Genomic DNA, 15,778 nt, shown 5'->3' with positions numbered 1-15,778 from the left:
AGCTGAGAACCTGGCCCAATGTGTTGTGAGCTATATATATAGTGTGTGCCCGTGTATGAGCAAGTTAGTGTAGGTGTGTAGTGTGTATGTGTACAGTGTCAGTGCCACCTGTGTTTAATGTGAATGTGTAATGTGGTGTGGTGGAAGTGCGTGAGTGCTAATGTGTGTGTTTTTATACCATACGTGTGTAAAGTGTCGGTGATGTGCACGTGTGTATCATGTGTGGTGACCTAGGCATATGTGTGCAGTGTTCATCTGTGTGTGGTGTGTAGCATGAATGTGTGTGTATGGTATAGAGTGGGTGTGCAAGAGTGTGCACTGTCCATGGGTAGCAAGCGTGTGTGTGTGTGCAGTGAGCGTGTGCGTATAAAAGGGGTATATCTGCCTGTTCTATTTTTACCAACCAGTTGCAGGCTGGCTTGGATTTAATACTCTCATCCCTTCCCCATCCCCTTGCAGTCTGCAGCCCTCCAGCCTCCAGCTACCACCTCCCCTCTGCTTGGACTGCACTAGGTAAGACGCTACCTTGCCAGGTTAGCCTAGCACATTTGCCAGCCCCAGGGATTGGTTCTTTCATTTGCTGCTTTGGCAGCTGGGGCCAGGGAGGTGAGATTTTACCTGATTCTACTAGCTGTAGCCAGGCTGATTGTAATGGTAGCCAGCGTGTTGGTGGGCAAGTCGCTGGGGCTAGAACTCTGTCACCGCCTATGAAATTTTAGGTTCCATTTAGACCCCAAGATAGTAGGTATCCTAGAAATGCCTAGATATTAGTTCTCTCTCTAGCTTTCTCTCTCTGTCTATCAAATCGGAGACTTAGGCGTTGGGAGCTACAGACTGGGCACTTCAGGCTAGGCACTTGGTTTCACAGCATTTTATCCACTCTTGGGGAATCTGTGTTGGTGAAAAGCAAACCAGCTTCTTCCCCTCCTGCCAAACCCGGGTGCCAGGGAGATCAAGGTGAGGGGTAATGTTCCTCAGCCCCGAATGACATCAGAGCCTGAGCCCCATGAACTTTCAGTGAGACCCCTCTCGTGCCCAAGTCACTTTTGATAATGGAACTTAGGCTCCTATGTCATGTAGGATCTCCGGAGAACGTTGCCCCAGGCGTAAGGGCTATGCTCTGGCTCCAGACTGGCTCTGTTCAAAAGGCTGGTTTGCTAAGGCATCGTGTGTTTTATAACAAAATGCCCCTTTAGCTGTCCCTTTGCTGTCTGGTCCCTGGGAGGCAGGTATTTCCCGCTGCCCACCCACAGCTGACCCATTGCAGTAACTGGAAAGGCTGTGGTCAAGCCCTGTGAGCAGTAGAGGGGTTGGAGACCGGGTTCTAAAATCATCTGTCTTTCTGTTTCTCAGAGCGGACTTGGCCAAAGCTTATCTGCCTGTCCAGCTAGGGTATCACAGAGCAGGTCGGTCCCCACCGGGCACTGGTGACCTGCCAAGCTCTTTGTTTGAAGTGTCTGTTCCAAGTGCCCTCTACTCGAAGCTAGAATTGCTACGAGATGCACCTTTGAAAGGGCTCTCAGTTACACTAAGCTGTTGGGGGTGTGCGTGTGTGTTGTGAGAATGTTTGTAGTTGTATGCTTTGTGTTGTGCTTGTTCGGTGTGTCTGTTTGTGTGTTTCCAGCCAGGTAGAGTTAAGGAGTTTCCAGTTTCCTAGACCTTTCCCAGGCTGAATTCTCCTGCAGAAATGGAATTTGAGGAGCTATTTCATTTCATGATTTCCGTAGCAGCGTCTGGGATATATAAGGAATCCATTCCAGTGGGCACAGGAATCCAGGCCAGAATTTACCAGACACAGGTCCTGTAGCCCCATCAGATAGGTAGAGGAGCTGAACCAAACCTGGATCCCTGAGCCTACCTGAATGTGCCTCTGCAGAGAGCGCTGGCAGGCTCCTGGCTCTGGCTGCACGTTATGGCCTGTACAACCATGGGTGCAGTTCGCATGATGAAGAACCTGATTTCTGGCTGCCAAATGTGAGGCATTAGAGGTTTGGAAAAATCTGACCCTAAAAGTTGATTAACCCAAAGTCCCTGGGTCAGCGCCTTCTACAGGAGCGGGCTTCTGCCTGAATCCAGTGGGTATGGGAAATCTATAAGGCCTGAGTCCCCTCTCACTCACCCTTGTGTAAATCAGGAGTAACTGCATTAAAGTCAATGACATTATATTGATATCAAACTGGAGTGAGAGGCCCATACGCTTTCATGAAGTGGTAGGACTCTAATAAGCTGACACCTGTCAATCAGTGAGGAGCACAGATTTAACTCTTGTGCTTTGGTTCAGAGAATGGTATGGTAAGTGATGTTTAAAACCCCTCAAGAGACTCGTCTATCTTCTCCGGATCTTGCCCAAAGGCTGGGCAGAAGGGCCTGAGGTCTGGATCTTTCGCTGTATTGAAGGAAAGCTTCTCTTTGGTGTCAAAGTTCTAAACGAAGGTGGAGCTAATGCAGCCTTGCGCTGAAGTCAGTGGATATTGCGTTCACTTAAACCAGGGTTAGATCTGACCTAAAAGAGCTCAAGTTTTGGATGAACAGGCAAATAATAATAACACTTTTACTAGAGGAGGGAAAGATTCCCATGATTACAGCTGTGATATCATTGTGTGGGCGGGGGTCTAGAGCCTGAGAGTCAGGAGATCTGGACTCTATTCCTGGCTTTGCCACTGACCTGCTGTGTGACTTGGGCATGTCACTTCTTTTCTCTTTCCCCTCCCCACCCCCTTTGTCTGTCTCGCCTCTTTAGATTGCAAGCTCTTTGGGGCCAGGGACTGTCTACCCACAGTGCATGGCGCAGTGGGGTCCCTAGGCGCTGTTGCAATATTAATAGTGACTCATTATAATGCAGCATTAAATTAATTCACAAACATTCTTTCCCACCTGTTCACAAATCCGCTTCCCTTGCGGTCGTCACATCCCTCCTTGTGCTTGATTGCTGGGTGAAATCCCCCCTAAACAAAGGACAAGCATCAGATCCTGTGCAGAGTGATTGGAAAAACAAAGCTGGACACTTCAAAAGGATTTCCCAGATTAGAACAAAAAAAGGGAATAATCGAAAATGTTCTCGAAACAAAAATTACAGAACGTTTTGAATTGGAACAGAAATGCTGACATCGTCAATCGAAATGAAGTGATTTGACACTTCTGAAGACAAAAATTGCTTTATTTTAAAATATCGATTCAAAACGGGTTTTTTTGTTTCTCTCCTCTTGATTGGAGAACTGAAAAAGTATGAGGAAGATCAATATTTTGCTGCAGAAAATACGTTGTTATTTTTTTTAATGAAAAAACTATGGGGAACTTTGACCTGCTCTAGTCCTGGGGCTTAAGTGGTGCGCAGGATTAATGATTGTTATTTTTGGTTATTATTTGTATTACCATAGTGCCATGGACCAGAACAAAACGATGGTCCCTGCCCCAAGGAGCTTACAATCTAAGTATAAGACAGGAGATAACAGGTGGATGGGGACCTGGAGACAATGAGACAGTGTGGTTCAAAGGATAGGCACTGGTTTCTGCACAACACCAGCTTAACTGTTGTCAGTCTTTTGTAGGCATCACAGCAAAGGAGAGTTTTGAGGAGGCCATTTTGCTGTTGCTCTGGATAGGAGTGAATTTCTCCCCTGGTACTAGTCTAGCAAGTGAGGTAGGAATTTAGTGGAAGCAGCACCTTTTTTCAGCAGATGTCAGAGAATTTTTGTGGCAAGACAATTTCAAATTCATAATCATGACTATTCCTCCCTGGGAACCTAATTCAAAGGGTCCACGGCTTATACATCCAACCCAAACAGCGGGCATTTAGAATTGGGAATATGAAAGTTGCAATGAAACTACCAGCAATGAAACTACATTTGGGTGAAAGGTCGAGCTGTTTATGGACAATCTGCAATTGGGGAGAAAAGGCAGATGAGACATTAGGAACTGTTCACCCAGCCCACTCCTCCCTCTTTCAGCCCTGCCTTCATCCAAGAGATACTTTGCTAATGGAACTGGTGCAGCTGTGCCCATTACTAAAAGCGTAATTGCTCTCAAGGACATGGGGAAATGCACCACTGCCCCCTTTATCAGGTGTCTGCCTGCCAGGCTGCTCAGTTTCTGTGTCTCCTTTGCACTCAGACACCTCCACTGGGGCTGGGGCTCTGCAGTCTGGAAAGCATCATGAGTAGGGGGTCTCGAAAGGAGCTAGAAAAAGCACCAGGGCAGGGGGGGGTGTATTTTCTCCTGAGCAGCTCCTGGTGAAGGTGGGGCTGGAATCTTACACTCTCCCAGAACTGTTTGGAAAGTGTAATCTTATCTGAGAGCCAGTTGTTGATTCCCACCAGCCCTTTGTTCAGCAGCCTGATGGCACAGCTGGGCCTAGAGCCATCTCCTCCTGAGCGGAGCAGTGCGTTTCGCGGGGCTGCGCTAGAAGAGACCATACAAAGCCATCGTGCAGTCAGGTTAAAAGGCAGGCACAGGTGCTTTCTCTTCGCAGGCAGTGAGGAGGGGGGAAGGGCAGGGGGAGAGCAGTGCAGCCCCTCGCGGGAAGCACCAGGGTCCTGTTTAGCTCAGGGCTAGTTCTGGTGCTGTTCCCAGTGAGGGTCTAGTCCAATGAGAAGTTTGTGGTCTGCTGAGACGCAAGCGAGGGTCTCTCCAGTGGGGTTTGCTGAGCAGTGGAGTCCTGGTTGGATGCCTGGAGTGTAGAACTCGAATACAGACCCTGAGCCCAGCTAGGGCATTAGGGATGGCAGCTCAGCTGGAAACACAAGCAGTGCCCATGAGAACAAGGTGTGCTGTCAGGAGGCAAGTTACTTCAGCTCAGAGATCTCTGCATAACTGCCAGTACAACGCAATCCCGACCCTCAGCCCCCTGCTAGCCCTGGGATCCCCACGCACAGCTCTGTCCAAGTGCCTCAGTCCCAGCCTGCAGCCCCCTGCTATCCTAGCCTGGAGTCCCCTCCTGTCGCTGCCCCTCAGTCTCTACCCACAGTCCTCTGCTAGCCCAGTCCTGGGCTCCCTACACATATGACTTAGTCCCAGCCTGCAGCCCCGTTCTGCCCCAGTCATGAGCCCCAGGTCTGCCAAAGGACCTCAGTCCTGGCTCTTTGGTAAACACAGACTGTGAATTATGCCCTGCTGTGTAGGAGTGGGTGGAGGCAGGCTCACCTTTTGATTCCTTGATTGATCATTTTGCTTTGGGGTGATTCTAGGTGCAGAATCGGACAGCACAATGCCAGAACCGTAAGTAGCAGTACTTCCCTTTGCCTTTGCTGGACTCCCCTAAGCTTCAGATGTCTCAGGAGAGCTGTGGGACGCTAATCGAACCAACAGCAGGGTTTGAATGCAAACCATTGACTAGGTGGAGCAACTCAAAGCAGTCCCAGAATGATAACAGCCTTCTGTGGATCAGCCACTAGAGGGAGGCAGATTTCCAGGCTGCGCTATCACAACAGGAGAATCTCATGCTTGCTTTGGCTTTTTGTGAAAATGGTCCAATTTGGGCGGGGTAGGGGGGACTTGTGAAATGTTGAGATCTTTGCTCACAGAGCAGCTCGAGTTTTGGTGCCACGCCGTCCCTTTACACTCAGAAATGCTCCCATTTCCAACCCCCAGCATTTTCACGCTTCCAAGCTTTGCATTTCCACGTGCCATATCCAAAACTTCATGTCAGCAAAGAGCAGTTACCCAAACTGCAAAATGTTCCCACACAAGGAATTTCCATGCGCTTTGGTGCAATATTTGGATCTGTCAAATTGCTTAAAGCAGCGACTCTCTTCACACTGCCACACTCCTCCCAGCCAGGAATCTGAATACAGAGCCAGAGTCAGCCTCTGAGTATTGACACTGCACGTGTATTCACACAGGCTGGCACTGACACACACAGCCCAGATAATGGCATGTACTTGTACATGAACTGTGTGTGATCTAGTGGTTAGAGAAGTGCCTTACTAGAAGTCAGGACTCCTTGGTCTTATCCCAGCACCCTCTCCACTGATAAGTGGTGTAATTTTGAGCAAGTTGTTTAACTGCCTGCGGCTCAGTTTCCCTACATGTAAAATGGCTCTAATGTCACCTACCTTATGTGGGCATTGACGTTTGCTTAATTAATACCTATAATTGCTGTGAGTTCCTCAAATTAAAGTCTTCATACACATGCAGACCTTTAGCCTGGCTTTACAATTCTACTAATAATGCATATTTATTGCCTTAATATCTAAGAGTTGGATCTTCAGCTGATGTAAACTGGTGTAGCTCCATCAATTTACACCTACTGAGGATCTGGTCCAAAGAAACACTTCCCATCTGTGGCACATTTTGCATGCAGTAGCAAAGAGTCCATCTGTGAGCTCCAGCAGTTTTGTGAAAGGGGGGAGGGATAGCTCAGTGGTTTGAACATTGGCCTGCTAAACCCAATATTGTGGGGTTATTTGGGGATTTAGCTGGTCCTGCTTTGAGCAGGGGGTTGGACTAGATGACCTCCTGAGGTCCCTTCCAACCCTAGTAATTTATGATTCTGTCTATTGATTATTTGTTCTGTTTTTCCCCCTCTTTATTTCATCTGTCTGAATGAACAACTGCAGGGAGGTAAGTGCTCCTGGATTCCCCCCCGCGCCAATAAATCTGGACATTAACATGCATTTTCTGTAATGAGTTTGCATTTAAAATGTCTTTTCTTTTGTCTTTTCCTTCCACAGAGAAAGTCCAAGATCACGGCATCGCGCAAACTCTTGTTGAAGGTGAGTCCCTTTGGGTCTATCCCGGCTGAGATAGCAAGTCAGGATTAAAAGCATCGGTGTGGAAACATGGTATGAACATTTCCATGGCTAGCCAAAGGGTTTATTGAAAGAAAACCTCAGCTTTCCACTGGGTACAGGGAGGATCCTGGGTCTCTGAAGAAGCCAGCCCTGTTCCCACCTCCATGATCCCTAGAACCTGTAACAATCCCTCAGCTGCTCAGAACTTCATGGCTGGAAATATAACACCCGTCTGTTCCCCAAGTTATCAGCACGGTTTGAACCTGGGACCTTCAGCACTAAAAACACAGGCATATATAACACTTGTGGTGCAGAAGTAATTCAAGGAGTACTAGTAGGCTGCTAGCCGCTGCGGGGGGAGGGGCATGCTTAGCCAGTGTGTCACATATATAGGCTTGGCAGAATTTGATTTTTATCTTTCTATAATTTTAATGGATAATATCAATAGTTATTTTTAAAGCATTTTTGTTTTGTTTTTATCAGTTTTATCAATTATCAATTTATCAAAATGTAGCAGGAAACTGGAGGGGTGTCAGAAAATAGGGAGGGGCTCTGACAGTAGACACTTGAGATTCAAAAGGATAAAGTTTTATAACTGTTGTTAAAAGCACAAATTTGTCAATGTCGCATCAAAATATATGAAGTAAATTGCCTAAAACCACCCTCCAATAAGCTCTCAAGCAGCCTCTGTCTGACTTTGCCAAGCTGTAAGACTTAGAGGATTATCTCTGGAAATATTTTCCGCTGGTCTGTGAGTCATGCAGTGAAATTGACATTTACCGATAAAAACTGAATCTGTCCAAGCCAACACGTATACAGGGACACACACTGAATTTCCGGGGACAAGGTGCATTAAATATACAATTGGGTGGCAGGTGCTGCTGCCTACATCCTTGGTTAACAATAATAATTAATACTAATCATTTGTTTAGTGCCAACAGTGCACTGGGCACCTCACAGGCAGGACATGGTGCTGGGGAAACGTTTTTGCTTACGGGGGAAAACACATGCACACAGAGAGCCAGGTGATGCCAATGCCAGCCAAGAGTTGTAGCTCCATGGAAAGCGAGGACGTCTCTGAATCAGACACAGATTCTGCAACCTCTCAGCCTCCTTCCTGCAGCTTTCCCCACGCCGGGTTTATCACACACCATGGGGAAATGCTTTTAGTTGTACCAGCACCAGCACCTCACCCCGCTAGGCTGAGGACAAGCCCCTGAAGACCCTTCTATATGGGTTTGAGGAACATGCAGGGTCTCTGTCCCTCACCACAAATGCACTGAGCTCAATATCTCCGGGCTCGTCGGTAGCTACCTGCCTTGTGCCCCTGGCCTGAGGTGATGGCTTGGGGGGTGCCTCATGGCACAGTGAATCTGCTCAGGCTGTCATTGTCTGCTGTGTGCTCTAGAGTTTGATGCTAGCCAAAGCCAAGGAAGCATGGGAACAAGATCAAGTGGACAAGCAAGGGGAGAAGGAGAGATACCTGGCTGAGAGGATCGCACCACTGCGGACCAGCGGGCTGTCCTTCAGCCAGCTGCAGGTAGGCTCGAGTGGGAGTCAGGAGAGCCACCGGGGACCTGTGTGGGAGTCTGACAACAGCTCAGGTCTCCACTGTTTGTTATGGCCATGGGTGGCTCTAGGCATTTTGCCGCCCCAAGCACGCCTGCGGGAGGTCCGTTGAAGCCGCGGGACCAGCGGACCCTCCTCAGGCAAGCCACGAAGGCAGCCTGCCTGCCGCCCTCACAGAAACTGGCAGAGCGCCCCCAATGGCTTGCCGCTCCAAGCCCGCGCTTGGCGTGCTGATGCCTGGAGCCGCCCGTGGTTATGGCTGAGGCAGGGCCCCTCCTGTCACTCGTGAATGGGTCCCTCTGGGCAGGGTCCAGAGGCTCTGGAAGGTGAACCCGAGTGCCCAGCATGTACTGTGGTAGAGGGTAAAGGTGGTTTCCCAGGGAACTCAATCAGGGACATGCTGGCCGCTGGGATTTCAGGGCTGGTGACTGATGAAGACTCAACACCCCCTCTAGGGGGTACCACAAACAGGCTGCCCGCTAAAGGCCTAGCTCTTAACATGGTACCCGCTGCAGCAAGACAGGGCCACTGTTGGGAGGCTCAGTGGATGGAGCAGTGAAGAGAGCTCCCAGCTTGGCCTTTGTGACCCTTCCTTGCAGGATCTGTGCAGGGAGCTGCATGAGAAGGTAGAAATCGTGGATGAGGAGCGGTACGACATCGAAGCCAAATGCATCCACAACACCAGAGAGGTAGGAGGGGGCCTTGTGCACTGGCCTGCAGTTTATTTCTTAATTAACCGGTTATTTGTTTTGATATCTGCAATGTACCTCACCTAGGTTATTAGCGTTATTTACATTACGGTCACACCTAGAGGTCCCCAAACCAAGTAGGGTTGCCAGGTGTCCAGTTTTCGACCAGAACGCCTGGTCAAAAAGGGACTCTAGCTGCTCTGGTCAGCACTGCTGACCGAGCCGTTAAACATCCGGTCAGCGGCGCAGCGGGGCTAAGGCAGGCTCCCTGCCTGCTGTGGCTCTGTGCAGCTCCCAGAAGCAGCGGCATGTCCCCACTCCAGCTCCTAGGCATAGGGGAAGCCAGGGAGCTCCGCATGCTGCTCCCACCCCTAGTGCCAACTCTGCAGCTCCTATTGGCCGGGAACCCTGCCCCAGCCTGGTGAAAATGAGCGAGTGAGTGAGGGTGGGGAGAGTGAACGACAGAGAGAGGAATGTGTGTGGAGTGAGCGGGGGCGGGGACCCAGAGAAGGGGCAGGGCATGGACAGGGCTTCTGCGGAGGGATGGGGCAGGGGGTAGGGCAAGGATATTTGGTTTTATGCAAGTAGAAAGTTGGCAACCCTAAAACCAAGACTGGGGACCCATGGTGCCAGGCGCCACCCAGATACAGTAAGAGAATTCCTGCCCCAAAGAGCTCACAGCCTAAACAGACAAGTTGGACACAGGGTAGGATGGGATACTGAGGCACAGAGAGGGGATGCATCCAGTGTCTAGAGCTGGAAACAGATCTCAGGCCTCCACCCCATCCACCAGACCATACCACCTGGGTAGTTTAGTGGGAAACATGCCACCTGCGAGGCTAACCCAGCCCATCCAAGCGAAAGCCATTCGGCCAGATTACCAGCAGTAGCCACTGGCTCTGGATGATCCCACTCTGGGGCCATCCAGCCAGAGGCACCCTGGACTTGTGTTTCAGAGGCACGTCGTCCTCTCTGCTCTCCTTCACCAGCTGATCAGCACTTCGTGGGGGTGCCGTGATGGTTGGAAGCGAACATGTGCAGCAACCCAGCCAGTGCCCATCCGTCAGGGGCTTCGATGGCCAGCCACTCACGGGTGCACAGGCGCTGTCCCTGAAGTGCTGGGGCTGCTATTGGAGCCTGAGGTGCAGACGCAGCAGCCCCTGCATGGGACTCTGATCCGTTATCGCTGCGAGTGGTGTCTGGAGCTGGGAGAAGAGACATGGCTTGAGCTTGGGGTTAATGTTTCGTTTGGGGTTAGGGCTGGGTGCCCTATGGGAGAATCACCCCTGGGTGTGGTCCCGGTCAGAATGGGTGGCCTGTGAGGATCCTGGCACCCGCAGTGGATGGGGGAGCTGTTTACCCTGGTGCTAGGAGCAGGCAGAGGTGCTCACTGCAGGTTGGTTTGAAGCAGGACCGGGGGCCTCCCCCCGGTGCAATGCAGCTGTGCCGTACTCCCCGCCCCCCACCCGACCTGGCGACTCCTCCTTTTTTCCCTCATCCCATAGATCAAAAACCTGAAGCTGAAAGTGCTCGACCTGCGGGGGAAGTTCAAGCGCCCCCCGCTGCGCCGTGTCCGTGTCTCCGCTGACGCCATGCTGCGGGCCCTGCTCGGCTCCAAGCACAAAGTCTCCATGGACCTGAGAGCCAACCTGAAATCTGTCAAGAAGGAGGACACAGAGAAGGTGGGTGGAGAAATTCACCCCTGTGCAGAGGAGCCACACGAGGCTGATGTGGGACTTGACATGGGGTGTGCACCTTGTGTCGGGCCCTTTGGACAGGGGGTGCATGTAGCAGGGTGGTCCCCTGCTCCTGCCCTGAAGGGGTGAAAACAGCCCAGGAGAGGGCTGGGGCTGGGGCAAGCAGCCTGGGCTGATTGAGGAAAGTAGGCTCAGCTGTGGCCATGCCCCAATCAGGCTCAGCTGGCCCCTATAAGAGGCTGTGAGCCAGAAGCCCAACCATTCTCTCTGTTTGTAGAGGGAGAAGGGCCTGAATGTAGGGACCTGAGCAGAGTACCTCAGTGAAGCAGGGCTGGGGAAAGGCTGAGGAACTGGAGAGCTCCAGCCTGGAAAGCCCCAGGCTGTGGCCTAGCACAAGGCCAAGGGGTACTGGGGGTTGCAGAGGACAGCCCCTGGGGTAGGCCAAGGTAGCAGGTCCAAACCCTCCTTGTCAGTGATGAGTAGGCTGATACTGCAGTCTGCCCCAGGGCGTGGGGCTAGACAGTGACTGGCAGTAGCTTTATACTGAGACAAGGTGGGAATAGTGGGTGGGGGTTCCCCAGGGAAGGGAGATCTTAAGACTGAGGGAATTACTGCTAGGGGGCAACACCCCACGTAAAAGGGCACCGAGTCCAGGGAGAGAGACAAGGGGCCAGAGGACAGGTGGATCACTGGCCTGCAGAGGGCGCTCTGGAGCTGGAACAAGCTAATTTTGTGAGAGACCAGCAGGAAGCGCTGCAGGGGTGAGTCCACACATCTACAGTGCATTTAGCTCCAGGGCCCAATTCTGCTCACACGTATGCTGGTGTAACTCTGGAATATCTCTATGCATTTCACTTCCCACGGCATTGCTTTGAGCTCTTAGGATTTTACTGTCTGGAAGCACTTGCATTTGCATGCAGCTGGTGTAGCTCCTTGGAGCTCTATGCGGGTACTCCTGATTTACACGGGCGTAAATGGACAGAGAGCCAGGCCTGGGGGTTGTATATTGGATCAGACTCCTAGTCCAGCACCCACCCTAAGGCAGAGGCCAATACATGATGCACCAGAGACAGGAAAGCAACCCACACTGCACCTGATCAATTGCGCAGTATTGCACAGGGAGGCTATATCTCCCTCCTGACTCCTGTGGCGATCAGCTTATGCCCTGAAGCAGGAGGTTTGGTGATCCCTGAACCTCGTCTGTCTCATTATTATTATTGCTCATAAGATCATCCAGTTCTTTTAACTCCAGCCAGAGGTGAGCTCCTGCCGTGCCATCTGCTCTGCGAGGGAAGGAATATACAGGCAGGGTCTGGTCCTGCCAAGAGCAGGGCTGCTCACATAAGGCACTGCATGTCCTCACCTCCCAGTAGAGGGGTTGTGTACATAGCAGGATCAGGGCCCTTTCTCACTGCTTTCCCAGCTGTCTCCATCTGTACTGACTCTAGGGGGCATCCTGGGGTTTTAAAACCATAGAGAGCCCCCACCCCACCCATCCCAGAGCTATAATTCAGCTCCACACAGAGGAGCTCCAGGGACACAATGGTTCCTAATTGATTCACAGGGAAAAGGGATCTCTTGAAATATCACTCCCGCCTCCCCCCCCTCGTGCTGCCTTTGCAGCAGCAGTCAGGGGCCCCAAACGTACAGACTATTTAGTATATGGTCATTGGAGACCCATGTCTGCGTCTGTCTGTCTGTGTAATAACACAGCAGGTCATCTCGGAGCTCCATGGGCGAGTGCAGTGGGATCCAGGGGAGATGCCATGCGTGAGGTTGCACCTGGGGTCACTGCTGGAACGGTTGTTCTGGGTGTGGGAGGATGTGGCGCATTGGAAGGCCCATGGGATTTAAGTACACTCAGGCATGGAGCAGCTTATGAGTCAACCAGGATGGAAATAAAGGACAAAATAAACCTTCCGTCATATGGAGTCATACATGCATGAACCCATGCTTCCCTTCCCTGAGTCCACCCAGGAAAACACCCAATCCCGTACCTCATGCACCCCGCCCCGCATTTGTACATGGCACATGTATGCATGAACCTAGCCAGCCAACCCCTGCGTGTACACACACACAAACACACACACACACACACACACACACCAAAGTCTGTTACTTCCCCCTCCCCACCCCAGTCTCTTGCTGAGCGCTGCTCAGATGCCCTGTCCCAAGGCTCCCTGAGCTTTATGCTGCCGGGACCCCTGACCCCTGCATCTCCCTGCAGGAGCGCCCTGTGGAAGTGGGCGACTGGCGTAAGAATGTGGAGGCCATGTCGGGCATGGAGGGCAGGAAGAAGATGTTTGATGCTGCCAAATCTCCGACAGGCCAGTAAAAGGTACTGTGTTCTGCCCACTCCTGCCTTTGTCCCGACAGCCCCTTCCCCTGATCCCTGATGTCCCTTTTTTTTGCAGGCAGCATCTGTGAATAACCCTCTCAGTCCAGGTGTGTGTGTCACACACCGGCCTGGAGCCCATTCCCTCTGGAGCCCACTTGACTGGTTAATGACCCAGTGCCACCAGCTGGCAAATTACAGCGTGCTGGGTTTGCGTACGCTGCAGGAGGATCTGAATTATGGCAGCTTGTGTCCTATGAGCCTCAGTGCCAGGCCCCTGCCTCCTCTCGCGAAGCATTTTGAGGGCTGTGCTCCAAGATGAGCCAGCACCTCCTGCCTGTGCACGGGCCGGGGCTGCCCAGCGCCTCGCTGGTTGCTGGCTGCAGGGACGCCGCGCTCTGCCTTGACTCGCTCCCTGGCGGAGCCCAGTCTTGTAAACACTGGTTCCCTGAGATGGGATTTCAGGGGAGCTGTTCTGTTTGTTCTTTATCTTGTGGTAACTTGCTCGGATTTCTCTTTACACGTGTTCTTCCTCACTGAGCGCTGCTGGCTCTGGTGCAGCCTCCGCACGAGGGCGCAGCCTCTAGCCTGTTCCTTCGCACTGTATGATGCTTCCATTCCGATTCCTAGGTGCTGCCTGGAAGGACGAAGAGTCACCCTCTCCCGCTGCCTGCAGCTTCGCCCCCGGCCACCCTTCACGCTGCCCCGTTTGTGCCTCTTCCTGCATTCGCTCTCGAGCCAGCTCAGCTGCAGAAAGCAAAAGCTCATCCAGTCTCTGTGCTTAAAATCAGCTCCCCCCCGCACCCCGGCTTCCATGAGCCATAGCCTCACGTGATGCAGCCAATTAATCGCCCTAGCATGGCACCCCAGCAGTGGGCTGCTGTTGTCTCCTGTAGGTCCCGGCGCATGGGACCAACCCGTTGGACTGCCACAGTGGTGCATCTGCATGACGACCGATCAACAGTGTGGCCCGAGGTGCTGATCCCATTAACTGGCAAGGGCGAGAGCCTTGCCAGCCACCCTGCAGGAGTCCCGTGCCCTGCGGAAAGGCAGTGCCCCTGCCACATGCCAGTGGCTTCATGTCAGTAATGCCATGGGGTCTCAGGCATGCTTGTAACTTCAGGATGCCTCATGAGACTCCTGGTCCGTCCTTCTGCAGACAGCCCAGGGATGAACCCGCTGGTCCTGCTCTCACCATCCAGCTCTGATATGTACAGTACGTGGGAAGTAACTGCCGTGTCTCTGTGTTCATTAAAAGACTGTTTAGGACAGAGCTGCAGAGTCTGCTCTTCACTTTATGCTCATTAGTGTTCAATATGTGCATGAATTTTGCAGCTGAAGAACGCAAAGGGGCCTAAAACCCTGGCTAGAGGCAGGGAGAGTGAGGGTGTCAATGCACAGGCTCCCTCCGCCTCTGAAAGGGACCTCAGCCTCCAACCACTTCCCGCCCTGATTTCCAGAGCACTCCCCTCAGCCGTGCAGCGCTCCGAGTCCTGGCTTTCCACACTTTAATGAGCCACCATCTTAACCTGCAGCAGCCCCGTCTCTTCCAGCCCTGGGCTCCCACCACGGCTCCCTCCTGCCCCGCAGCAGCTGTGCAATTCCAGCCCCGGGTGGCCCCATGGCTCTGCTAGTGCAATTCACTCCTCACCTGTGCCATCCATGCTGTCCCCTTGCTGGGCCCCACGCACTCAGATCTTGGCAGCCCCTTGCAGTTCCAGCCCTGAGCTCCCCCACAGCTCTGAAAATGCCTCATCCATAAGTCTGCATTCTGAGTGCCTGTGCACACAGATGTTATTCCTGCATCTCCCCTGGGCCGTAGTTGCGAGATCAAATCCCTCACTCCCAGCTTGCTAGAGGTTCTAGGACAACTCACCCACCTGATCCAACCTCAGGTGCATTTCTTGGAAGGGTGGACGCTCCTCCCAATTTCCATTGGCCCATCCCTCCTCCAGTGGGATCAGATCATAGGCTGAAGCCTCCCCCACCCCACCCCACCCCACCCCCCACCCCATCACATTTACTGCCCCAGCATCCAGAGGCATCAGCCTGGTGGCACAATGCAACATGCCTCCGTGCCAGCCTCATCCGTGTGGTGTTCTGGCCTCACCCTTCCGCCACACAGCGGAAGCCACCACAGTTCTGATCTTAGCCACTAGGTGGAACAGGCCACAGTGGGTTGGCCATTGATTTCCATGGGGGCAGGCTCGGGCCTTAGGACCCTTTCACCCAGCTTGATTCACAGGTCCTGGAGGCAGGGTTGAGGCTGCTCGGGGCAGTGGCAGGTGGTCTGGCCATGCAGGATCCTTCTATCTCCTTCGTCCAATAATGGCATCACTCTTCCCCACAGCGTTATGAGGGCGACCTGTGGGGAGGGGCGCTGCCTGTGTGCCTCTGGGACACGGATCAGATCAGCCCAAGCAGCATGTCACTCCCCACTGAGAGCATTGCGGCAAGTGGGACCCCTCCCCACGGCTGGGGATGGGAGAGTCTCAGGAGGGGCTCCGTCCCACTCAGGGCGGAAGGAAGGAACAAGCAGTCGTGGGGAGAGGAGAGAAAGGTTTCATGGCCAGTCTCCAGAGGGGACTTCACTATAAATAGTTGCTTCTGCTTTACAGCTGATGCAAGCCCTTGGGTTTGTGGAGTAGCCAGTTAGTTCTGCCTCTCCTGAGGGGGGATGTGGCTTGGTCACTCCGAACAAGTTCTATCAGGAGCACCTGAATTTCTTGATTTCCCCTTTATTTCACCTTCAAGACCTGG

General features: G+C 52.5%; 1 protein-coding gene across 1 annotated transcript; it reads left to right on the top strand.

Annotated features, from left to right (window-relative positions):
* Positions 1-406: 406 nt before the first annotated feature.
* On the top strand, positions 407-14,291 carry TNNI1 (troponin I1, slow skeletal type). The gene is made up of 8 exons (XM_050956479.1): positions 407-513; positions 5,184-5,218; positions 6,669-6,710; positions 8,137-8,268; positions 8,897-8,986; positions 10,492-10,668; positions 12,911-13,021; positions 13,649-14,291. Exons 4-7 carry the CDS (start codon positions 8,143-8,145, stop codon positions 13,016-13,018), a joined length of 501 nt encoding a protein of 166 aa, XP_050812436.1. The 5' UTR covers positions 407-513; positions 5,184-5,218; positions 6,669-6,710; positions 8,137-8,142; the 3' UTR covers positions 13,019-13,021; positions 13,649-14,291.
* The last annotated feature ends 1,487 nt before the right edge of the window (positions 14,292-15,778 follow it).

The sequence above is a fragment of the Gopherus flavomarginatus genome, chromosome 5 (genome assembly GCF_025201925.1).
Source record: "Gopherus flavomarginatus isolate rGopFla2 chromosome 5, rGopFla2.mat.asm, whole genome shotgun sequence".
Lineage (NCBI taxonomy): Eukaryota > Metazoa > Chordata > Testudines > Testudinidae > Gopherus > Gopherus flavomarginatus.
This window is presented reverse-complemented; position numbering and strand designations above follow the sequence as displayed.

Bases quoted from the DNA above. Each gene is read 5' to 3' on its own strand.
- TNNI1 (XM_050956479.1), top strand. From the start codon at position 8,143: ATGCTAGCCAAAGCCAAGGAAGCATGGGAACAAGATCAAGTGGACAAG. The intron at 8,269-8,896 runs GTAGGCTCGAGT...CCTTCCTTGCAG, and splicing joins TGTCCTTCAGCCAGCTGCAG to GATCTGTGCAGGGAGCTGCA. The intron at 10,669-12,910 runs GTGGGTGGAGAA...ATCTCCCTGCAG, and splicing joins AGAAGGAGGACACAGAGAAG to GAGCGCCCTGTGGAAGTGGG.